General features: G+C 40.2%; 2 protein-coding genes across 2 annotated transcripts in view; one reads left to right on the top strand and one right to left on the bottom strand.

Moving 5' to 3' along the window:
- Nucleotides 1-4,645: 4,645 nt before the first annotated feature.
- LOC148090203 (serine/threonine-protein kinase PLK2-like) lies at nucleotides 4,646-13,811 on the bottom strand. The gene is made up of 14 exons (XM_087779190.1): nucleotides 13,671-13,811; nucleotides 13,508-13,615; nucleotides 13,331-13,447; nucleotides 11,694-11,823; nucleotides 11,437-11,620; nucleotides 8,179-8,377; nucleotides 7,978-8,125; nucleotides 7,556-7,632; nucleotides 7,294-7,414; nucleotides 7,155-7,232; nucleotides 6,384-6,633; nucleotides 6,193-6,322; nucleotides 6,028-6,138; nucleotides 4,646-5,610 (listed from the first exon to the last, which is right to left on the bottom strand). The coding sequence occupies exons 1-14, from the start codon at nucleotides 13,797-13,799 to the stop codon at nucleotides 5,419-5,421; spliced, it is 1,974 nt and encodes a 657-aa protein (XP_087635316.1). The 5' UTR covers nucleotides 13,800-13,811; the 3' UTR covers nucleotides 4,646-5,418.
- Nucleotides 13,812-21,301: 7,490 nt separating this feature from the next.
- Nucleotides 21,302-25,369, top strand: part of rab3c (RAB3C, member RAS oncogene family) — a 9,378-nt gene continuing 5,310 nt past the window's right edge. Inside the window, exons 1-3 of the mRNA XM_087779189.1 lie at nucleotides 21,302-21,422; nucleotides 23,789-24,013; nucleotides 24,417-24,535. Of these exons, the coding sequence (XP_087635315.1) occupies nucleotides 23,789-24,013; nucleotides 24,417-24,535 (344 nt within the window). The 5' untranslated portion in view covers nucleotides 21,302-21,422. The remainder of the gene's footprint in view (nucleotides 21,423-23,788; nucleotides 24,014-24,416; nucleotides 24,536-25,369) is intronic.

The raw sequence follows: 25,369 nt of genomic DNA, 5'->3' as shown, positions 1-25,369 counted from the left end.
CGTTTGGCGGAGAAACGCCATGGAACGGATGCACCATGGAGAGGAATGGCCCGGCAGGAGGCGGCGCAGCTCCACCATCACCTGCATGGGCGTGATGACGAGGGGCGACGGCGATACGGCGCTCGGAGACGGAAATCCCGTTTGTCGGGAAAAATGATCCTGTCTAAGAAACGAGGTCTCTACTCTGCTGCAGTAGAGCTGCTTCCTGCAGCAGAGATGATGACAGGGTTTTACTCCCGGTACTTCCTTGTGGAAAAGAAGACCGACTGAAGACCCATACGGGACCTCAGCTATTTGAACAAATTCATAGCTTCACGCCCGTTACGCATGTTGACGGTCAAGAAACTGCTCACAGGTGTTAGTCCAGGAGATTGGATGACATCTATCGACCTGACTGATGCGTACTTTCACATCGAAAGTACTTGCTTTTGCCCTCGAGAATCATATGTTTCAATACACTCTGTTCCCGTTCGGCTACGCTCTGGCACCCAGGACCTTCACCAAGTGTGTGGAGGCGGCACTGGAGCCATTAAGAGTGAGTGGGGTGAGGATCTTGACCTATCTGGACAACTGGTTGATCCTTGCCCGGTCAGAGGCAGAAAGTTACACTCACACACAGAAGGTGTTGAGCCATATTGCCACCCTGGGGTTCACGGTAAACCTCAGCAAGAGTGCTCTGACTCCAGTTCAACAGTTAGTTTACCTGGGGGTACTGTTGAACATGGAGGAGGGATACGCGCGCCTCCCGGACGTGCGTATCCAGACCATTCTCCGACTGACAACACAGTTGCTGGAAGCTCGGCGTCATGTGACAACAGCAGGCACTGTTATGTCCTTCCTGGGCTTCATTGCAGCAGCTCACACGGTAGTACGGCTGTGCTTGCTGCATATGAGGGAGCTTCAGAGATGGTTGGTCGTTACAAGCTAGACCTCAAGCGGGAACAGGGTCGAAAGTGCGCCTTCCCACTCGGGTTTTGCAGGACATCCAGTTTTTGGGACTCTCTAGCCAACCTCAGACGGAGAGTTCCATTGGGTTGCGTCCTTTACACTCAGGTGTTTACGGACTTTTCTCTGACAGGTTGGGGAGGCACCTCGGGTTAGGCCTACGCCAGCGGGATAGACCAGTGTACAGTCACATAAACTGGCTAGAGCTAAAGGCAATTTACAACGTCCTGCTTCACCTCTCTCCCCAACTGTCACTGTCCAACGTCCTAGTGCTATCCGACATCTCCACTGCCGTGCCATACATAAATCGCCAAGGTGGAGCCAGATCTCCAGCCCTTCTGAGTGTGGCAAAGAAGATTTGGCTGTGGGGAGACCGTCACTTGCTTTCTCTCAGAGCTCAGCATGTACCGGGCGAGATGAACGCAGTAGCTGACAGACTGTCGGGTGGGGGCCGTCAACGACGAATGGGGTCTGTCCGAGGCAGTGGAGAGCCGAGATATGGTCTCGGTTCGGTCACCCGGTGGCAGACCTCTTCGCCAGCAAGCAGAACTTCAGATGTCCTCTCTGGTTCTCCCTCAGGGCGTCGGATTGCCCCCACTAGGCTCGGACGCTTTAGCCCACTTGAGTTGGCCGGCCGGACTACTGTTCGCCTTCCTTCCTCCACGGCTCCTCCTCCGCTTAGTTCGGAGGACGAAGCGGGAGGCGCTGAGGTTAATACTGGTAGCGCCAGACCCCTCCCTGGTGCGCATGGCGGTCAGGGATCCGTGGGCCATCCCTTGGGCCCCCGCTGCCCTGGACCAGCCTCTCAAAGTGTGGCTCCTGCACGGGGCGAGCTGAGTGGGACTTTGGACACGCTGGAGAACGCCTGGGCCCCGTCGACACGCAGGCTTTATGCCTCGAAGTGGGGGCTTTTCTCCCGCTGGTGTGCAGACAGGTCCTTGGACCCCAGCTCCTGTTGGTCTCTGCTGTCCTGTCTTTCCTGCAACTTTTGCTGGATAGCGGACGGACTTTGCGACACAGAGTGTTCGCATCAGCCATAGCAACGAGGCATGTCGGGTTGAGGGTGCTTCGGCTCGCGCCCACCCTCTGGTGCCGCTTTTTTCTTACAGGGTGCCTGCAGGCTTCGACCTCCTGCAAGGCCTTCCAGCCCTCAGTGGGATCTCCAGTTGTACTGGACTCTCTCACAGGCCCGACCTTAGCCTCTTGACCAAGGCCCACTGGATATCTTGTCTTCAAGGTATCGCTCCTTCTGACACTAACAACCACGAAGAGAGCGAGTGAGCTTGTGCTCTCTCCACTAGCCCTGAGTGTCTTTTCTTGGCGTCGAGGAGTTTTCGGTGTCTTGCTGCGAGTGGCTGTGTTTAGGCGCTCTGATGCCCTATTAATCTGCCGCAGTAGATGCCGACGGGGTGAGGCGATCTCCTTCCAGAGGTTTCTCATTGGGTGAGATCGGCCATTATCCGATAATATGTGGAATGTGCCCTCAGTCACACACTCAAATCTGACGTCCGGATCATGAATATTGTTGAATTGAATTAAATTGAAAGTATTTCATTTGATTTTATCAATTTATTAGGTTTTATTCATTTATATTGAGTTTCAATATGTATTTACATGCTATTTTATTATTATTTATCTATTATTTAATTCCTATTGTTTCATATTTATATTCTGTAATGACACCACACAAATTTCTGATTCTGATTATTACCTCATAATTGACTGTGCTCTCGTAACCTCTCGTTCGCACAGATTTCAGAGCAACTTTAAAAAAGAATACGTTGAAAACATGGTCATGATGAGGGATTTACTGCATCTAGGAAAGGAAGACAGTGAAGTTTACTTCATGTCATCAGAGTTTAAGAGAAATAATCCCAAAAGTCAATAAGTCTCTGATACTTTTAACACTCATCAGGTAAAAAAGCATAAAATGTGTTCAAAACTCCACGTGAGGTCTTCTGTAAAATCAAGGGATCTCTCTGGAGGCGTCAAAATAGGAATTCAATGTCTTTTTAAATGTATATTCATGAAACAATGGCAGCATAATGTCTGAGGCAGGAAGTGGGCACGATAAAGGATGACTAAGTAAGAAGCAAAATCAATTGCAGATGTTTACGTGGCAAGCATGAGGATTCCAGTTGCTATGGAAACAGTGTGTCTCCCACTCAGCTCAATGGCAGAGTTAAAGCTGTGGATCTATTCTATGACTCGCTGATGATGACACGTCTCCAGGGTCATGGTCAGGGTTAGGGTCATACTGACCTCTATGCTGACCAGAGACGTCAATCAAACCTAAGCAACTTTCTTGTGAGTGGACGTGAGAAACACAAGTATAACTACATGGAAGACATCGTTTGAAATAGAAGAGATGAAACCAGAAGAAGAAAAGTGTTGATTGTGTTATTTGAAATGTGTTTATATTACGCATTTATATGGATATTTGTTCGTAAATGTTGTATAGATATGCATAGATTATGTGTGACAAAATATATGTATGTTTATCTGTGAGTGCTTATTTATGAAGTATTTGTATGATTTATATATGTATATATTATGTGGCAATTTGATAAAAACAGAAGAATGTAGTATTTTTACTTCTTCTTGGTCCCTTTTCACACTACAATGTTTTTTTGTTTTTGTTTGCCTTTATTTTTGTTTATTGCTTTCTTTTGTATGTACAAATAATAACATGTTTTATTAATTTTATTTTCATTATTTTGAAAATAAACAAACTTTTTTTTCAAGAACCAGATGTTATATTGTTTTGAAACTTCTCGTCTGATGAAACAAGAACCAACAGGACTTCAGGAGGCAGTTCAGGTGGAAATGAAGACGGTTCGAGGGAGTGTTTCATGTTTCATTGTTCTCTCTTGAATCATCAGTGAGAGTCTGCGGCTCCACCTCCATCCCATCATGACTCACTGGAGAAAAACGCAGCTTTTTATTTACGAGTCACACCTGCAATGTTAACGCTTCACTCTCTGGGACGACAACAGTGTTGAAAACGCTTCAGTCGCTCCTGACAGAACGACACGTCCAGAGATCGGCACTAAAACATCAACGATCTGGATGTTGGAGAAGAAAAGTCATGATGATCATTTCAAAACAATTGGCAGCTGATGTGTCACGACAGAGGGATCCGAACATATGATGCTCGTCAATGAACGAGAGGTTGATTGATGACGATGTTCTAGAGCCGCTCACAGTCAGCAGCTGAGATTCCCACGAACATCACAACATGCCAGTGATGATGCAGACGGAAGAACTTGAACAAGCTATTGTTAGAACGTCTGAAAAAGATGTCGGTGACGTTCACACATAAGCAGGAGTTCTGACGCACGTTAACGACTGTGAAAATAAAGTCAGAACATTACGAATCAGACAAGAATCGACACTTTCAATGCCACTATTATGGATTAGTTCCAAGAAGATAAGCTGCAGAGAAATGTTTGGATACCTAACATCATTTGAACCATTAAACAGAAACGTTTCACTACAAATGTCTGCAGGAAATTGAGGGAAAGGTGAACATTTTTGGTGAAACATATTTAGAAATTAACAAGACGAGGAGGTTCATCAGAAAGATTCGCTCTTTGTGTAGAACCTCGGGTGACCCTCAGGTGACCCTCAGTTTATCTCTTCAAATGTTCAAGAAAATCAACTGTTTGATCATGTGATCACTTCAAGGATCAAAGGACAGTTTTTGAGAAAAAGAGTTTTTTATTTTTAAATAAATAAATACATACTTTGTTCAATAAGTTAAGACATTTTCCCACAAAATCTGACGATGGCTCTTGAAACAGATCCTGAGAGGAAGAAAGTTTATTTTGAAACATTCTTCTGCGTATTTTACAATCGCTTGACTCCACTGTCAGGATAGAGAATCGATCACAGTTTGAAGTCTGAGGTTCAACCGAGCCTCCTTTTCTAGATGTTCTCATCAAGAGCACAAATACTTTTAAACTCTGTACAAGGAAAACGTTCCAGAGACCAGCTCTGGTCAAAGTTCACGTGTTAAAAAACAATCCTCTCTTTACAATCGAACCAACTTTCTTACTCACTTTCCTTTTTCCTTCAACCATCAACATACAGAATATTTTTCTGAGCCACAGTGTTGATCCAGCAGCTCCTCAGCGCGACAGGAACTTAACTCACGTCATCGAGCCTTGAAAGAAAACCTTCGCTGTCCTCCCAAATACTGCTTAGATGTCCAAGTTTTCAGATACCCAGATGTCCAGATGTCAAGACGTCCGGAGTTCAGGTGTCCAGATGTCAAGGTGTTCAAGTGTCCAGATGTCGACGTGTCCAGATGTTCAGGTGTCCAAATGTCAAGAATTCCAGATGTTCAGGTGTCCAGATGTCAAGATGTTCAGATGTCGAGATGTCAAGGAGTCAAAATGCTCAGACGTCCAGATGTCAAAATTCTCAGATGTCCAGGAGTCCAGATGTTTAGGTGTCCAGAAGTCCAGATGTTCAGCTGCATCTCTGCAGCAACATGTTCAGAGAGTACAGCAGACGTTCACGCAGGTCTCCTGGGCAGCCGGACTTCATGAAGGTGCTGAGCTGGAACGTTGTGGACACTCGGTCCTCGTTGATGTAGGTCAACATGTGTTCCTGTCTCTGGCGGCTCAGGATGATCTTGGTGTGGTCGTGGTAGAAGTTGACCTGGAGACAACGAGATGATTGAAGAATCACTGAAGGAATTCTTGGGAGATATATTCTTGGACATATTTTAATGTTGAGGAAACACTGAAGGTCGTCGCATTAAATATTGAATGATGTAGTTTGACTTGTAGTGTCGCTGCTGCGTGAAGTAGGAAGTCTGGCATGAAGCACAGAAGCTGATTGAATCAAATACATTCATGCAACTACGTTTCTTCTTCACTCATGGCCTTGTCTCCTGAGCTCATCCAATTGTTGTTATTCGTTGACAAGTCGCTTCAATGTTTAGTTCAATGTTTAGTTCAATGTTTAGTTCAATGTTTAGTTCAATGTTTACACTGAGAAAAATTCAATCTTTTCATCAAATGTATTTTCTGCTGACTGTGAAGCTCACGAGCAGACGTGCTTTCGTTTGTTCACCTGGAAAGTTCCGTCGTTGAAGAGCATCAGAAGCGCTCGGTCAGACTTGAGCCACTGCAGCAGGAAGAGTCTGGACGTGTTGGCGTCGACAGCACTTGAAACATCTCCTCCCTGAGGACGACACAGTGAGCGACTGATGGACATGAAACTGATGCCAAGACTTACGTCCATCAAGTTCTCCTCCATGTAGTGAGAGAAGTACTTCAGCACTGTGACCTGACCCACAAAGTGTTCGGGAACCTCACATGTGGGGAAGACAGAGCGCTGGCCGAGCTCGGGGTAGTAATGGATGGTCCTGCAACAAGAAGATCCACAACATGAGCCTCGTTGGTTCCAGAACACGCTTGGACTTGTACCTTCTGTCGGGCAGGAGGCTCATGTGTGTGCCGTTGTTGAACAGAACTCCTACGCTGTGGTCCGAGAGCTGGTATCCGAAGCCGTACTTGTTGGAGTAATCGACCCACTTGGTGACCCACTGGAGACCTTCACTGGTGGATCCTTCTCTGGTGGATCCTTCTCTGATGGATCCTTCTCTGGTGGATCCTTCTCTGATGGATCCTTCTCTGGTGGATCCTTCTCCGGTGGATCCTTCAGGGACGTCCTCGGCTGCAGCGAGACAGAATATTGCATGAATAGAACATTTGACTTTTTAAATCTTTTTTTATTGAAATCTTGTTTTTTTAAGCATTGCATATTTTTTTGAAGAATTGAGTTCAATACTTTTTGTACTAAACGGTTGAATCTGTTTTTATTGCATCATTTAATACATAAATTGCATTTTCAAATGCATTTGAGTTTTTGTGATTCAAAAATATTGTGTTAAAATACAGTTTTAATCTTTTAAATTCAACAAATGTAAACCTGACACTAAATCATGTGAATGTTGAAAATGTATTTGAAACAACATCAAACTGTGACAAAGGTTTGTCACTTTCAGTCACAAACAAAACTGATGGTGAAGAAAGCTCCTGATTGGTTGAAACGCTTATGCAAATGTTTAAATTCAAGTCTAAAGACACAAACAACAACAACCTTTCAGATGAAATGACTCGATAAAAACATTTGAAATGATCTGTTGATGTTCTTCAGGCTCAGGATGACGTCACTGGAGCGTCGGATGTTCTCACCTCGCACCAGGTTCTCCAAACATCCCCTCAACACTCCGGCTACAGTCTCAGCCACACAGGTCGTGTTGTCCTCCAGACCTGCATCAGGTTTTTTCAAGGTCAGTCAAGGTCATTGAAGGTCAGACAGTGATGGACGTACATTCGCTGCTGCAGCTCCCCAGACTCCCCCGGACGATCAGCCGGATCGGGTCTTGAGTCGACGGGGACCTGCTCTCAGTTGCCACGGCAACGGTGTTCTCAGCAGATGGAGGAAGTACGTTCTGAGGAAGTGAAAGAATGACGACAGAAGTTTCAAAGATCTGCCAAACCAGAGCCTCCGACGACGACTCAGACGGTCCACAAATACAGATCTTCTCTCCTCCTGCTGATCCTCAACAAGATCCTCAACAATTTTCTCTCACCGTCGTCCTACTGATGACGGTCCTCTCCAGGTCCTGCTGCAGCCTGTAGATCTGATCTTCTTCTCTCGTGGCTTTATCTGTGGAGGACATGACATCTGACATCTCTGGAGCTTCATCGTGAAACATTCAGTGTCAGGTATATCTCAGGGTCTTGTTCACGAGTGAATGAAGAATGAAGAGAGACATCAACAGTTGTGCAGATGATGTGTGTTGGTGAAAAGAGAGCTGAGCTAAAAGACTCAAAAAACAGGAGTTTCTCTGTCTGGACTCTCTTAGAGAGAGAAGTGGTCCAGGAGAGACTCGGAGTAGAGCTGCTGCTCCTCCACATTGAGGATCTGATCCAGGAGAAGGACAGGTCCTCCAGCAGAGAAGGTCTGGAGCTCACCCTAACCCTGAAGAGCGAGACCACCAAGAATACTCACTGAGGGTCTCGTAGTATCGAACTTTATCTCGTCTCCCCCCGAACAAGGCGGCAGCAGCTTTCTTGAAGAAGCTCTTGGCAGGACTGGACACGTGGAAGTCTGGAGCCGAGTGACAGCAAGAGGCCGGAAGACGCTCTGGACTGAAGCCCTGCAGAGTCACAGGATGAGGACCTGCTGAAGACCTCCGAGGGTGAAGCTCACCTGCAGGAAGAAGTCGTGCCTCAGGATCAGCTCCAGGTCGGGTCTGTCTTCAGGAGTCTTGGCCAGAAGGTTAGAGATCAACTGTCGGGCCTGCAGGGTCAGAGAGGAGGGCAGGGTGTAGCGAGCGTCCCTGATGCACCGGTACGTCTCCTTCAGGTTGGTGGTCTCAAAGGGTGGTCTGCCCAGAAGCATCGTGTACCTGCAGGCGTGAGGTCATAGGTCAATACTTCTTGATTCATTGTTATTACAAACAATACATTGTATTTGATACATAGATGTATATTGTTTATGTATATATGTGTGTATGTACGTGTGCGTGCGTGTGTATATACAAACACATATGTATATATGTGTGTGTATATAAACATATATGTGTGTACAAATATTTATGTGTGTATATATGTGTATATGTGTGTGTATACATAAAGTGTACATGTGTGTTTGAACCAAGAGAAGACATGGACGCAGCCCAGATTATTAATGTTAGATTATTTATATTTATTTGATAAATAATTCGATTATTTATGTGTGTATATATAAAATGATTTGTGTGTATACTGTATATGTATATATGTGTGTGTTTACATAAAGTGTATATATATGTGTGTGTATACATAAAGTGTACATGTGTGTGTATACATAAAGTGTATACATGTGTGTGTTTACATAAAGTGTACATGTGTGTGTTTACATAAAGTGTACATGTGTGTGTATACATAAAGTGTACATGTGTGTATACATAAAGTGTACATGTGTGTGTATACATAAAGTGTATATATGTGTGTGTTTACATAAAGTGTATACATGTGTGCGTTTACATAAATTGTATATATGTGTGTGTTTACATAAAGTGTATACATGTGTGTGTTTACATAAAGTGTATATATGTGTGTGTTTACATAAAGTGTATATATGTGTGTATATATATATATACAAATATGTGTGTGGTTACATAAAGTGTACATGTGTGTTTTACATTAAGTGTATATATGTGTGTGTTTACATAAAGTGTATACATGTGTGTGTTTACATGAAGTGTATATATGTGTGTGTATATATACAAATATGTGTGTGTATACATAAAGTGTATACATGTGTGTATTTACATAAAGACTACATGTGTGTGTGTTTACATAAAGTGTATATATGTGTGTGTTTACATAAAGTGTATACATGTGTGTGTATACATAAAGTGTATACATGTGTGTGTATACATAAAGTGTATACATGTGTGTGTTTACATAAAGTGTATACATGTGTGTGTTTACATAAAGTGTATATATGTGTGTGTTTACATAAAGTGTATACATGTGTGTATACATAAAGTGCACATGTGTGTGTTTACATAAAGTGTATACATAAAGTGCACATGTGTGTGTTTACATAAAGTGTATACATGTGTGTGTTTACATAAAGTGTATACATGTGTGTGTTTACATAAAGTGTATATATGTGTGTGTTTACATAAAGTGTATACATGTGTGTGTTTACATAAAGTTAATATATGTGTGTGTTTACATAAAGTGTATATATGTGTGTGTTTACATAAAGTGTATACATGTGTGTTTACATAAAGTGTATACATGTGTGTGTTTACATAAAGTGTATACATGTGTGTGTTTACATAAAGTGTATATATGTGTGTTTACATAAAGTGTATACATGTGTGTGTTTACATAAAGTATATATATGTGTGTGTTTACATAAAGTGTATACATGTGTGTGTTTACATAAAGTATATATATGTGTGTGTTTACATAAAGTGTATACATGTGTGTGTTTACATAAAGTGTATATATGTGTGTTTACATAAAGTGTATACATGTGTGTGTTTACATAAAGTGTATATATGTGTGTTTACATAAAGTGTATACATGTGTGTGTTTACATAAAGTATATATATGTGTGTGTTTACATAAAGTGTATATATGTGTGTGTTTACATAAAGTGTATACATGTGTGTGTTTACATAAAGTGTATATATGTGTGTGTTTACATAAAGTGTATACATGTGTGTGTTTACATAAAGTGTATATATGTGTGTTTACATAAAGTGTATACATGTGTGTGTTTACATAAAGTATATATATGTGTGTGTTTACATTAAGTGTATACATGTGTGTGTTTACATAAAGTGTATACATGTGTGTTTACATAAAGTGTATACATGTGTGTGTTTACATAAAGTGTATATATGTGTGTGTTTACATAAAGTGTATACATGTGTGTGTTTACATAAAGTGTATACATGTGTGTGTTTACATAAAGTGTATATATGTGTGTTTACATAAAGTGTATACATGTGTGTGTTTACATAAAGTATATATATGTGTGTGTTTACATAAAGTGTATATATGTGTGTGTTTACATAAAGTGTATACATGTGTGCGTTTACATAAAGTGTATATATGTGTGTTTACATAAAGTGTATACATGTGTGTGTTTACATAAAGTATATATATATGTGTGTGTTTACATTAAGTGTATACATGTGTGTGTTTACATAAAGTGTATACATGTGTGTTTACATAAAGTGTATACATGTGTGTGTTTACATAAAGTGTATATATGTGTGTGTTTACATAAAGTGTATACATGTGTGTGTTTACATAAAGTATATATATGTGTGTGTTTACATTAAGTGTATACATGTGTGTGTTTACATAAAGTGTATACATGTGTGTTTACATAAAGTGTATACATGTGTGTGTTTACATAAAGTGTATATATGTGTGTGTTTACATAAAGTGTATACATGTGTGTGTTTACATAAAGTGTATACATGTGTGTGTTTACATAAAGTGTATATATGTGTGTTTACATAAAGTGTATACATGTGTGTGTTTACATAAAGTATATATATGTGTGTGTTTACATAAAGTGTATATATGTGTGTGTTTACATAAAGTGTATACATGTGTGTGTTTACATAAAGTGTATATATGTGTGTTTACATAAAGTGTATACATGTGTGTGTTTACATAAAGTATATATATGTGTGTTTACATAAAGTGTATACATGTGTGTGTTTACATAAAGTATATATATGTGTGTGTTTACATAAAGTGTATACATGTGTGTGTTTACATAAAGTGTATATATATGTGTTTACATAAAGTGTATACATGTGTGTGTTTACATAAAGTGTATATATGTGTGTTTACATAAAGTGTATATATGTGTGTGTTTACATAAAGTGTATACATGTGTGTGTTTACATAAAGTGTATACATGTGTGTTTACATAAAGTGGACTCACATGACGCAGCCCAGAGCCCAGATGTCGGACTCACAGCCGTGACCTTGTTTGTTGAGCACCTCGGGCGAGAGGTAGTTGGGGGTCCCACAGATGGTCTTCCTCCTGTTTCCTGCCGACTCCAGCTTGGCTGCCAAACCAAAGTCTCCCACCTTGAGCTCCATGGACTCGCTGACGAAGAAGTTCCCTGGAGGTGAAGAAGACCATGAGACCTGTTGTGTGTCTGGACTCACACCTGGACTCACAGCAGCCAACGTTACCTAGTTTGAGGTCTCGGTGCAGGATCTCCTGCTGGTGCAGGTACTTGAGTCCGGAGACGATCTGTCGCAGGTAATACCTGACCTCGGGCTCCGTCAGGACTTTACGAGCCTTCAGGATGTGAGCCAAGGACTGGAGGAAGATCAGCAGAGAATCAACGTCTCACTGTAACGTCTGGGTTTACATTATTTACTATATTTACATTATTTACTGTATTTACTGTAACGTCTGTATTTACTGTATTTACTATATTTACTGTATTTACTGTAACGTCTGTCTGTATTTACTATATTTACATTATATACTGTATTTACTGTAACGTCTGTATTTACTGTATTTACTATATTTACATTATTTACTGTATTTACTGTAACGTCTGTATTTACTATATTTACTGTATTTACTGTAACGTCTGTCTGTATTTACTATATTTACATTATATACTGTATTTACTGTATTAACTATATTTACTGTAACATCTGTATTTACTGTATTAGCTCTGAAGTGTTTTTGTTCAGGACCTTTTCTTTGATAATAATGATAATAGTACTATTGATAATAATAATATTCACCTAATACAAGTTAATATTACTATTGAGAATAATAAAATTCACTTAATACATGTTGATAATACTATTGATAATAATAATATTCACCTAATACAAGTTAATATTACTATTGATAATAATAAAATTCACCTAATACATGGTGATAATACTATTGATAATAATGATATTCACCTAATACAAGTTAATATTACTATTTATAATAATAATATTCACCTAATACAAGTTAATATTACTATTGAGAATAATAAAATTCACTTAATACATGTTGATAATACTATTGATAATAATAATATTCACCTAATACAAGTTAATATTTCTATTGAGAATAATAAAATTCACCTAATACATGTTGATAATACTATTGATAATAATGATATTCACTTAATACAAGCTGATAATACTTTTGATCAAACATAACAAGAATGATTTAAAACACGTTGCTGACTGATTGAAGTTACTCAAACACTGCTGGATGATTGAGGTGAGTGTACAGGTGAGTGTACAGGTGAGTGTACAGGTGAGTCTACAGGTGAGTGTACAGGTGAGTCTACAGGTGAGTCTACAGGTGAGTCTACAGGTGAGTGTACAGGTGAGTCTACAGGTGAGTGTACAGGTGAGTGTACAGGTGAGTGTACAGGTGAGTCTACAGGTGAGTCTACAGGTGAGTGTACAGGTGAGTCTACAGGTGAGTCTACAGGTGAGTGTACAGGTGAGTCTACAGGTGATATCTACAGGTGAGTGTACAGGTGAGTCTACAGGTGAGTCTACAGGTGAGTGTACAGGTGAGTCTACAGGTGAGTGTACAGGTGAGTGTACAGGTGAGTGTACAGGTGAGTCTACAGGTGAGTCTACAGGTGAGTGTACAGGTGAGTCTACAGGTGATATCTACAGGTGATATCTACAGGTGACATCTACAGGTGATATCTACAGGTGAGTGTACAGGTGAGTGTACAGGTGAGTGTACAGGGGAGTGTACAGGTGAGTGTACAGGTGAGTGTACAGGGGAGTGTACAGGGGAGTGTACAGGTGAGTGTACAGAGGAGTGTACAGGGGAGTGTGAAGAGACTCACTTTGCGGCTGCAGAACTCCAGGAGGATGTAAATGTTCTCCTTGTCCTCGAAGTGATGGTAAAAATGCACGATGTGTTTGTGTCGCAGGACTCTGTGCAGCTCGATCTCTCTGTCGATCTGCAGACAACACAGGTGAGGTGAGGGGTCAGGGGTCAGGGTCAGGGGTTGCTGGTTCACCTTCTCTCGCTGGTGTGGTTTAGAGACGCGCGCGTGCGGAATGATCTTGGCAGCGTAAAGCTTGCTCGTGGACAGGTCAGTCATCTCGTAGCACTTGGCGAAGCCTCCCTGGAACGACAAGAGGTCAGATCTGCGGGGTCACCCTGAAGGTGCGAATCTCTACCTTGCCCAGAAGTTTCCCGCGGCAGTAGCATCTGCCGGTGGCGGGATCGGTGATGACGCGGGAAACGTCTGATGAAGCGCTTCTGTCCTCCAGCCTGAGCGAGGATTCCTGCGGTTTCTGCACCTCCATGAAGTGAGTCTGTCAAGAGTCTCCGTCGAGAATGACGCTGAGGATACGCGCTTCCATCTTATACCCGCCCCCCCCCCCTCCTGTCTTCCGCCCTCTGACGTCACTGCTGGCATGAGCTCATCACGTCTTCATCGATCCTCGCCTCATGAATTCAACAAACCATCTGAGTATGAACACGTGACTTTATCAAAGAAGAAACAAGGAAAGAAAAAAAGAAAATAAAAGTTTCAGAAGAAGATTGAACGCATTTGCGGATGAAGTGACCGCTGAGAGCCACCAGGGGCGCCAGAGAGCCAATAAGCTTCCCTCAAATATTCAATTATCTGATCATTATTTAATAATGTGTATTATTTGTGTTGTATTATTTAGGTATTTTATTTTTTGTATTGTTGTGACACTTTTGTCTAAAAGCTAATGTTGTTTTGTACATTTACTTTCATATACTGTTCACATGTTGCACCAAAATAGAAAACAACTCAAACACAGTTTAGTAAAGTTGATCTATTTAACCTGGACTGATGGTGAAGTGAGGCCCAGCATGACGTCATGATGGTTTGGCTCTGAGCTCATGGTTAAAGTGACTTTCAGGCTCAAACAGTGACAGCGACTCCTGCTGGACAAATATGATTCTGCAGTTTCTATTATTTCAGATCAGAAACTTTTATTTCTAGAGATGTTAACACAACACATGATGTTTTTCAATTTTATTTCTAGTCTATCATCAGTTCTATCATAACTTATCTCGAGACACTTCACAGTTGAAGTGACTAAAGTGGAGAAAGAAAAACAGATCAATTCAATAATGAGTGAATCACATTGTGGCGTTGACGAGGAAAAACTTCCTTTTAGAAGAAACCTGGAGCAGAACCAGACTCATTGTTGACTCCTGCTGTGACCGGCTGGGAGGGAGGATGGGGGGGTAGACAGATGGATAAGGAGAAGAGTGAGGGAGGATATAGTGAGAGAAAAAGAGGAGAGTGCAGAAGAGTCCATGGAGGTGCTGGAGAGAACTCGGGATCTGATGACGTGGTGAAGATCCTGGATCAGCAGCAGCTCTGGAGGTCCTGGGGCTCCTGAGAGAAATAAAAAGGTGTTTAAACAGGGGATGAATGTAATGCAGAAAAGAAGGATAGAAAGAGCTCAAAGTCTAAAACTCCTTCATCATTCTAACTATAGCAGCTAAAGATAAACAGTTGGGTTAATTATATCTTTATCAAAAAGTAAGGTTTTAAGATTGTTTTTAAACATAGAGAGTCTGGACTGAAGCCAATAGTTGGTTCCACAGCAGAGGGGCTTGAAAACTGAACCAAATCTACATTTAGAGATTTGTGGTATAACTAATAGATGTGAGTTTAAGGATCGTAAGGTCCTAGAGGGTTGATAAGTTTGGATCTTTAATGTATGTTGGTGCTAAACATGTGAAGTGAAGGATTTTAAATTGTACTGAAGTCATTGTGAAGACAGCACAGGTGAGTTACAGGTGAGTCTCTTAGTCTTAGACACGAGAGATGAATGAGCTGAAGATTCTGAGAGAACATCCTGACACACGATCTTACAATAGTCTGGAGGTAACAAAAGATGAGAAGGAAGTGATGTTTGTAATGTTACGAAGGTGGAAGTAGACGTGAGATTTGTTTTATGTTTGAGTTAATTGATAATCCTCTTCAAAGCAGACACTGATTCTTTACAGTGGTGCTCATAGCATGAGCAAGTTAATTATGTATCATTAGTTAATGATTGTCTGAGATGTTGTGAACCAACTAGTAGACAGATGTGTGATACAGGAGTGTAGTTGTGTGGCTGTTGATATGTGTGATACAGGAGTGTAGTTGTGTAGCTGTTGATATGTGTGATACAGGAGTGTATTTGTGTAGCTGTTCATATGTGTGATACAGGAGTGTAGTTGTGTAGCTGTTGATATGTGTGATACAGGAGTGTAGTTGTGTAGCTGTTGATATGTGTGATACAGGAGTGTAGTTGTGTAGCTGTTGATATGTGTAATACAGGACCGTAGTTGTGTAGCTGTTCATATGTGTAATACAGGACTGTAGTTGTGTAGCTGATTTCTTTCATCTGCTTCATTGACAAGTAGAGTTGTGTGTCATCAGCATCCTACCCAGGTGCAAAACAAATAGACTCAGGGACTCATTCATCCCTCTGGCTAATAAATTGTACAATTCTGAATTTGGGGGCAGGAGTGGAGTGAGAGTATCTGGATGTTCTGTTCTATGTTAGTCCTTGTATCTTTGTCTTTGTTGTTTTTCTTTGACCTATGTTCTTTGTCTTTATCTTTAGACTTAGATTGTGTCATCTTGTTCTTCCTCTTTATGTTCTTATTATTTTATTTTTTATGTATTATTTTTTATTGTTTATGAAAAATTGCTGGCTATTGGTAAAAAACAATTTCCCGAAGGAGACCTCCTGAGGGCTCAATAAAGTTTTACCTTACCTTACCTTACCTTATAACAGTGAAAGTTTATAGAGTGTCTTCTGATCAAGTCTAGTAACATATAGATTGTGAATAGGACCAAGAACAGAACCTTGTGGGGCACCATTATGGACACCTTAGTGTGTGTCGATGACAAGAGGTCGACATGTACATTAGGTTACGTTAGGTTAGGTTAGTTAGGTTAGGTTAGGTTAGGTTAGGTTAGGTTAGGTTAGGTTAGGTTAGATTAGGTTAGGTTAGGTTAGGTAAGGTTAGGTTAGGTTAGGTTAGGTTAGGTTAGGTTAGGTTAGGTTAGGTTAGGTTAAGTTAGATTAGGTTAGGTTAGGTTAGGTTAGGTTAGGTTAGGTTAGATTAGGTAAGGTTAGGCTAGGTTAGGTTAGGTTAGGTTAGGTTAGGTTAGGTTAGGTAAGGTTAGGCTAGGTTAGGTTAGGTTAGGTTAGGTTAGGTTAGGTTAGGTTAGGTTAGGTTAGGTTAGGTTAAGTTAGATTAGGTTAGGTTAGGTTAGGTTAGGTTAGGTTAGGTTAGGTTAGGTTAGGTTAGGTTAGGTTAGGTTAGGTAAGGTTAGGCTAGGTTAGGTTAGGTTAGGTAGAACTTTATTGATCTCCTTCGGGAATATATATATATTTTTTCCAATTAGACACAACAATACAGACGATTATTCATAAAAATAACGTTACGTTTTGAGGTCTCGGTGCAGGATCTCCTGCTGGTGCAGGTACTTGAGTCCGGAGACGATCTGTCACTGGTAATACCTGACCTCGGGCTCAGTCAGGACTTTACGAGCCTTCAGGATGTGAGCCAAGGACTGGAGGAAGATCAGCAGAGAATCAACGTCTCACTGTAACGTCTTTATTAACTGTATTTACTATATTTACTGTAACGTCTGTATTTACTGTATTAGCTCTGAAGTGTTTTTGTTCAGGACCTTTTCTTTGATAATAATGATAATAGTACTATTGATAATAATAATATTCACTTAATACATGTTGATAATACTATTACCCTGGTCTACAAAGGCGCTATATAAATAGACATTATTATTATTATTATTACCTTCGGGAATTTTTTATTTTTTTTCCAATTAGACACAACAATACAGATGATTATTCATAAAAATTAAATAAGAACAAGAACAAAGAGAAATAAAGAGAAAGAAAAAGATGATACAATCTAAGTCTAAGATAAAGAACAAGATCAAAGACAAATAACAAAGACAAAGATACAAAGACTAACATAGAACATCAAGATACTTTTACTCCTGTCTCTAAACTCACAATTGTACAAAACACGAGGAATGAATGAGTCCTTGAGTCTATGAGTGTTGCATCATGGGAGGAGCATTCATGCTCCATGTGTTCATTGAACTTTCTTAGACACATGGTCTGTGTTGCAGGACCAGGTCCAGACACACACCAAGGTCCTTCTAGTTGTCAACACCTCGTCACCTCTGATGGACACTGGACATGGCTTTGTCCTGGACCTCCAGAAGTCCAAGTCCAGCTCCTTGGTCTTTGAGATGTTCAGCTGCAAGTGGTTCCTCTCACTCCAGTCCAGAAAGTCACGTATTAGACTCTGTACTAGTCTTCACTGTTGTCCCTGATCCATCCAACAATGTCAGTGTCGTCAGAAAGTTCTGGACAAGACCAGTTCTGTCCACTGAGGTGCTCCTGTACTGCACACCACAGTCTCAGATATGATGTCCTTCAGCCTGACATACTGTGGTCAGTGGTAAGATAGTCCGAAATCCAGGAGACCAGACCAGGGTCCACATGCATGTGTTTCAATTTGTCCTGCAGCAGAGTGGTCTGAATGGTGTTGAAGGCACTAGAAAAGTCCAGAGACAGGATCCTCACTGAACCGCTTCCTTTATCCAGGTGGGAGTAGGTCCGATGCAGGAGGTGAAGGATGGCATCTTCCACACCAACTGCTGGCCGGTTGGCAAACTGCAGGGGGTCTTGCGCGTGCTAAAATAAAAAATTGAATTGGACTTCTGGCCTGAGATGTTTGAGGACCAGCCGCTCAAGTGTCTTCATCAGCTGTGAAGTCAGTGCCACCGTCTGTAATCATTCAGCTCGCTCGGCCGGATCTTTTTAGGGACTGGAACGATACAGGAAGCCTTCCACAGGGTTGGTACTTTCCCCAGCCATAGACTGAGGCTGAAGATATGCTGGAGCGGCTCAGCTAGTTCAGCAGGTGTTTAGCAGTCGAGCAGACACCTTGTCAGGACCAGCAGCCTTCCCTGGACGAATCCTCACGAAGTACATCGTGTACCTGGAGTGAGGTGAAGCTAGGAAGAGGTCGTGTGGAGCTGAGGGGCACTGAGGGGGGCACAAGAAGGTGGGGCAGGTTCTGAAGCTGCAGTGAGGGTGAGGTGACCTGATCAAACCTGTTAAAAAAGTTGTTTAGACCACTGCAGTCAGAGAGTCACGTATGTCTATATGGTTTTCTAGCCTCTGTAGAAGGATTTGGTGGTCGACAGTGTCAAATGCAGCACTGAGATCTAGAAGAACAAGAACTGAAACATGGCCCTGATCAGAGGCCATCAGCAGGTCATTACTAACTTTTACCAGGGCGGTCTCTGTGCTGTGGTGTTCCCTAAAACCAGACTGAAACACCTCAAATTGATCATTGTCATGGAGATAATCACTCATTCATTTTGAAATGAAGACAAGATTAGAGATAGAACTATAGTTAGTGAGAACCTCTGGATCAAGAGGTTTTAAGGCACATGATGTCATTGACAAGTTAATAATGTCAAGTATGAAAGTGCAAAGTAAGAGGAACAGTTCTAGTAAGTAGTCATTCAGGAATAGGATCGAGAAGACATGTTGTGGACTTTGAGGAGGAAACAACCTGGGACAGCTGTCAAGGACTCACTGGTAGAAAGGAGTCAAAATATGTATCAGTCATAGTGTCTGTGTCCGGTGAGGCTGCACTGGTTGTATTAGAAGAATCTAGGAGGTCTTGAATCTTTCCTCTGATAGTTACTTATTGTTAAAGTTCATGAAGTCACTGAGATGTTGATGGACTGATGGACTGATGGTCTGATGGTCTGGTGGACTGATGGACTGATGGACTGATGGACTGATGGATTGATGGACTGATGGTCTGATGGACTGATGGACTGATGGACTGATGGACTGATGGACTGATGGTCTGATGGTCTGATGGTCTGATGGACTGATGGACTGATGGACTGATGGACTGATGGACTGATGGTCTGATGGTCTGATGGACTGATGGACTGATGGACTGATGGACTGATGGACTGATGGTCTGATGGACAGATGGCTTCAGTGCTGAATAAGAACTTATTCTTATTTATTTCTATAAGTGATGAGTCATATCTGGCTCTGGCTGAAGAGATGTCTTGTATATTTTTAACTTATCCTAAGGTAAGGTAAGGTAAAACTTTATTGAAAAAATGTTTTTTTCCAATAGCCAATACATACAGCATTTTTTTTTATAAAAAATAAAAAATAAATCAAAATAACCACAAGTTATAAGAACAAGAACATAAAGAGAAAGAACAAGACGACAAAATCTAAGTCTAAAGATAAAGACAAAGAACATAGATCAAAGAAAAACAACAAAGACAAAGGATACAAAGACTAACATAGAACAGAACATCCAGATACTCTCACTCCACTCCTGCCCCCGAACTCAGAATTGTACAATTTAATAGCCCGAGGGATGGATGAGTCCCTGAGTCTATTTGTTTTGCACCTGGAAAGGAGTATTCGTGCTTCATCTGCTTCTCTGTTCACTGATGACAGTGTTCAGAGGATGACTGTCATCATCCATGATGGACAGTAGTTTGTTCAATGATCTCCTCCCAGCAACTGTCATCATTGAGTCCAGCTTCATTCCAACCACAGAGCCAGCCCTCCTGATCAACCTGTCCAACCTGTTGACCTGTTGACCTGTTGACCTGTTGACCTGTTGACCTGTTGACCTGTTGACCTGTTGACCTGTTGACCTGTTGACCTGTTGACCTCCTCTTGGACACATTTCCACCCCAACACACCACAGCATAGAACACTGGCCACCACAAACTGGTAGAACATGCAGAGGAGCTTCTTGCAGATGTTAAATGATCAAAGGCTCCTCAGAAAGTACAGTCTACTCTGAACCTTCTTATATACATGGTCTGTGTTGCAGGACCAGTTTACTGTCCATCCACACACCGAGGTACTTATAGTTGTCAACTATCTCCACCTCGGATGAAGAGGATGAGGATGAAGATGAAGATGAAGATGAAGATGAAGATGAAGATGAAGATGAAGATGAAGATGATGAGGATGAAGATGAAGATCAAGATGAAGATGAAGATGAAGATGATGATGATGAAGATGAAGATGAAGATGAAGATGAAGATGATGAAGATGTAGATGTAGATGATGATGATGATGATGATGATGATGAAGATGAAGAGGATGAGGATGAAGATGAAGATGAAGATGAAGATGAAGATGAAGATGATGATGATGATGAGGATGAAGATGAAGATGATGATGAAGATGAAGATGAAGATGAAGATGAAGATGAAGATTTAGAAGGATTTATTTTCAAATCAATAAAAACGAATGATGATGAAAATGAAGATGAAGATGAAGATGAAGATGAAGATGAAGATGAAGATGAAAATGAAGATGAAGATGAAGATGAAGATGAAGATGAAGATGAGGATGAATATTTAGAAGGATTTATTTTCAAATGATGAAGATGATGATGAATAATTGTATAATAATTGAATAATATAAAAGCATTAAAAGAGACTCGCTGCACAGACTCATGTATTTAGAAGGATTTATTTTTCAAATCAAGTAAAAACTAATGATGATGATGATGATGATGATGATGATGATGATGATGATGATGAATAATTGTATAATAATTGAATAATATAAAAGCATTAAAAGAGACTCGATGTTCACATATTTAGAAGGATTTATTTTCAAATCAAGTACAAAAGAATCATAAAGTCCTCGATGTTTCTCGTGCGCCTGTATTAGCGGTAGTACGGCCGCGGTGACGCGCAGCTGAGGGCGCGTGCTCAGGGACAGCTCCTGGTGCTGATACAGACGAAGAAGAAAAAGACGAATTTGTCCAAAACATCGCGATTCAGCCGCAGAAACACGGACGAGTGACACCAGCGCGAGCCTCCAGCACAGGTGCGTTTGTTCGCTTCATCTGCGCATGTTTTTGTGCGCAGACGTCTTTAGAAACTGACCTTTGATGCGGATGTTGCTCGACCGTCGTGAGCGGTTTCCTGCCCTCTGACGTCACGACAATCGTCCGATCGTCGTAGTGTCGGAGAAGCTTCACGAGCTTCACGAGCTTCAGAGGGTCTCGAGCTTCATAGGGTCTCGAACACAAACACGTTATTTGGCTCCAAGAACGAGAAGATTCAGCAGCAGCGAGAGCAGGCCTGACGCGGAGGTCACGTGACTCCATCATCGATATATATATTTGAATATCTAAACATTTATATATTTGAATATCTGAATATTTATATATTTGAATATCTAAACATTTATATATTTGAATATCTAAACATTTATATATTTGAATATCTGAATGTTTATATATTTGAATATCTAAACATTTATATATTTGAATATCTAAACATTTATATATTTGAATATCTAAACATTTATATCCAGGTTCAGCTTCAACATTCACTAAAACATGTCAATCATTCCCAAGAAGTGAAAATACAAAAAACTCTGAACACTTTGCTACACAAATATTAAACAAAAAGTGTGTAACACTCACATGACAATCTACTTGTTATGTGTATATAATACTCCATTATTAATAATTGAATAAATCCAGAAATAACATAATAAAAAAAAAACATATAGTTTGATATAGGTGAAGAAATGAGAAAAAAAAATATATATATATATATATATATATATATATATATATATATATATATATATATATATACAGTATATATATTCCTACCGTTTAATTATTCTTTATTTTGTAGTAAAACAAATATCCATAAAAATATAATAGTTATCACTTATTCTATTAATCTATTATCATAGATCGTAAATGTTTTTCACTTTTTTATTCATTTGTTCATCAGTTAAAAAAGTCAGTTTGTCAATTTTAATGTTTTTGTCCAAAACAAAAAAGTTTTTTTCTTTAGTGTTTGTTTGTTTGTTCCTGCAATTCACGACTGAACAGTTCAACGAGAAAAAAAAGATATACATTATATAAATGTGGTGGAAAATATCATCTTTGAATATGAATTTACTTCTTCGGTAACAACCTTTAACTAGTAACAACCTTTAATCAGTAACAACCTTTAACTCGTAACAACCTTTAACTAGTAACAACCTTTAACTAGTAACAACCTTTAATTTGTAACAACCTTTAACTAGTAACAACCTTTAACTAGTAACAACCTTTAATCAGTATCAACCTTTAACTAGTAACAACCTCTTACTAGTAACAACCTTTAATTAGTAACAACCTTTAACTAGTAACAACCTTTAACTAGTAACAACCTTTAATCAGTAACAACCTTTAACTAGTAACAACCTTGAACTAGTAACCACCTTTAATTAGTAACAACCTTTAACTAGTAACAACCTTTAGCTAGTAACAACCTTTAATCAGTAACAACCTTTAACTAGTAACAACCTCTTACTAGAAACAACCTTTAATTAGTAACAACCTTTAACTAGTAACAACCTTTAACTAGTAACAACCTTTAATCAGTAACAACCTTTAACTAGTAACAACCTTTAACTAGTAACAACCTTTAATTAGTAACAACCTTTAACTAGTAACAACCTTTAACTAGTAACAACCTTTAACTAGTAACAACCTTTAATTAGTAACAACCTTTAACTAGTAACAACCTTTAACTAGTAACAACCTTTAATCAGTAACAACCTTTAACTAGTAACAACCTTTAACGAGTAACAACCTTTAACTAGTAACAACCTTTAATCAGTAACAACCTTTAACTAGTAACAACCTTTAATTAGTAACAACCTTTAACTAGTAACAACCTTTAACTAGTAACAACCTTTAATTAGTAACAACCTTTAACTAGTAATAACCTTTAACTAGTAACAACCTTTAATCAGTAACAACCTTTAACTAGTAACAACCTTTAATTAGTAACAACCTTTAACTAGTAACAACCTTTAACTAGTAACAACCTTTAACTAGTAACAACCTTTAATCAGTAACAACCTTTAACTAGTAACAACCTTTAATTAGTAACAACCTTTAACTAGTAACAACCTTTAACTAGTAACAACCTTTAATCAGTAACAACCTTTAACTAGTAACAACCTTTAATTAGTAACAACCTTTAACTAGTAACAACCTTTAACTAGTAACAACCTTTAATCAGTAACAACCTTTTACTAGTAACAACCTTTAATTAGTAACAACCTTTAACTAGTAACAACCTTTAACTAGTAACAACCTTTAATCAGTAACAACCTTTAATGGAGACTCTTTTCGCTGTTGTTTTCAAATGACATGTTTGATTGACACTTCTGGTCAGATGGCTGCCACTCAGGATGTCAAAGGGAAGGCCGAGGGCGGAGACCAGAACTTCGACTACATGTTCAAACTTCTGATCATCGGCAACAGCAGCGTTGGGAAGACGTCCTTCTTGTTTCGTTACGCCGACGACGCCTTCACTTCGGCTTTCGTCAGCACGGTGGGCATCGACTTCAAGGTCAAGACGGTCTACAAGAACGACAAGAGGATCAAGCTGCAGATCTGGGTAGGTCGTGATTCCTTGAACGTTTCTGTTCTCAGACTCACATCAATGCTCCTCGTGGACCTCATGAAGATCCAAGTTCTCTCTACCTTCATCTGACACGAGAGGTTCAACCCTGCAGCCAAACTTACATCAGTGAATCAGTATTGATCACATGACTTTCCAAGGTCGTCTGAAGGAGAAGAAGGGCGGAGAGAAAAACACTTGTGTCCTCCTGATGATCATGAATCCTTTGGACCAACAGCAGCAGACATGACTCACACAGAGGCTCCATGACCTTCATTTGATATGAATGTTTGCTCTTCTCTCCGTCTTGAGCGAGTGTTTGAATGAGGTCATCAGAGATCAATCATCTAATCACTTCCACAAACTAGTTCCAGAGTCACATCTGAAAATGTGTGTCCAGGACACGGCGGGTCAGGAGCGCTACAGAACCATCACCACCGCCTACTACCGCGGCGCCATGGGCTTCATCCTCATGTACGACATCACCAACGAGGAGTCGTTCGGAGCCGTGCAGGACTGGTGAGTCCAGGTCCACAGTCTAGGAAAGTAATGAAAGAATGAATTGGTTTTCATTGAACCATTTAAAGCCAATCATCAGCGAAGACGATCACATGACGATCAATCCAGCAGCTCTGTTGGTCTGAAGACACTTTGAATCATTTCAAGAATATGGACTTATTTATTATTAACACATATATATATTATATATTCAAACGGGTTCATGGTGGTTCAGTTGTATGTTCTCTCCGTGTTGTGTGGGTTTGTATGTTCTCTCCGTGTTGTGTGGGTTTGTATGTTCTCTCCGTGTTGTGTGAGTTTGTATGTTCTCTCCGTGTTGTGTGGGTTTGTATGTTCTCTCCGTGTTGTGTGAGTTTGTATGTTCTCTCCGTGTTGTGTGGGTTTGTATGTTCTCTCCGTGTTGTGTGGGTTTACTCCGGTTTCCTCCCACAGTCCTAAAATATTCAGAGGTTGATTGACAACTTTTCTGTAGGTATGAGTGTGTGTGTGAATGTTGTGTGTCTTTGTGTGTCCTGAGACAGACTGGCGTCCTGTCCAGGGTGTCCCCTGCCTCTCTTGCCTGAAGCTCATCAGAGACTTTGGTTGATCTTTAATGGAATGATCTGATATTTTACAGCAAAACCAAACCGAGTTGATTAAATACACAATAGTTTGTGTTTTACTTTACGTGATTTATTTATTTGCAAGAAACAGTTTCTAATATGAATTTATTTAAATGAATGCAACTTTCAGACGAAAGTAATCAATGCAAAAGAAATGTATTGATTTATTTTCTCTCTTGGCCCGGTATCAAATACCACACAGACCGGTACCAGCCCAGAAAAAAAGATCTTT

Source organism: Callionymus lyra, chromosome 1, assembly GCF_982586985.1.
Source record: "Callionymus lyra chromosome 1, fCalLyr1.hap1.1, whole genome shotgun sequence".
NCBI classification, from domain to species: domain Eukaryota; kingdom Metazoa; phylum Chordata; class Actinopteri; order Syngnathiformes; family Callionymidae; genus Callionymus; species Callionymus lyra.
Note: the sequence above shows the minus strand (reverse complement) of the source record. Positions and strands in the feature narration are given on the sequence as shown.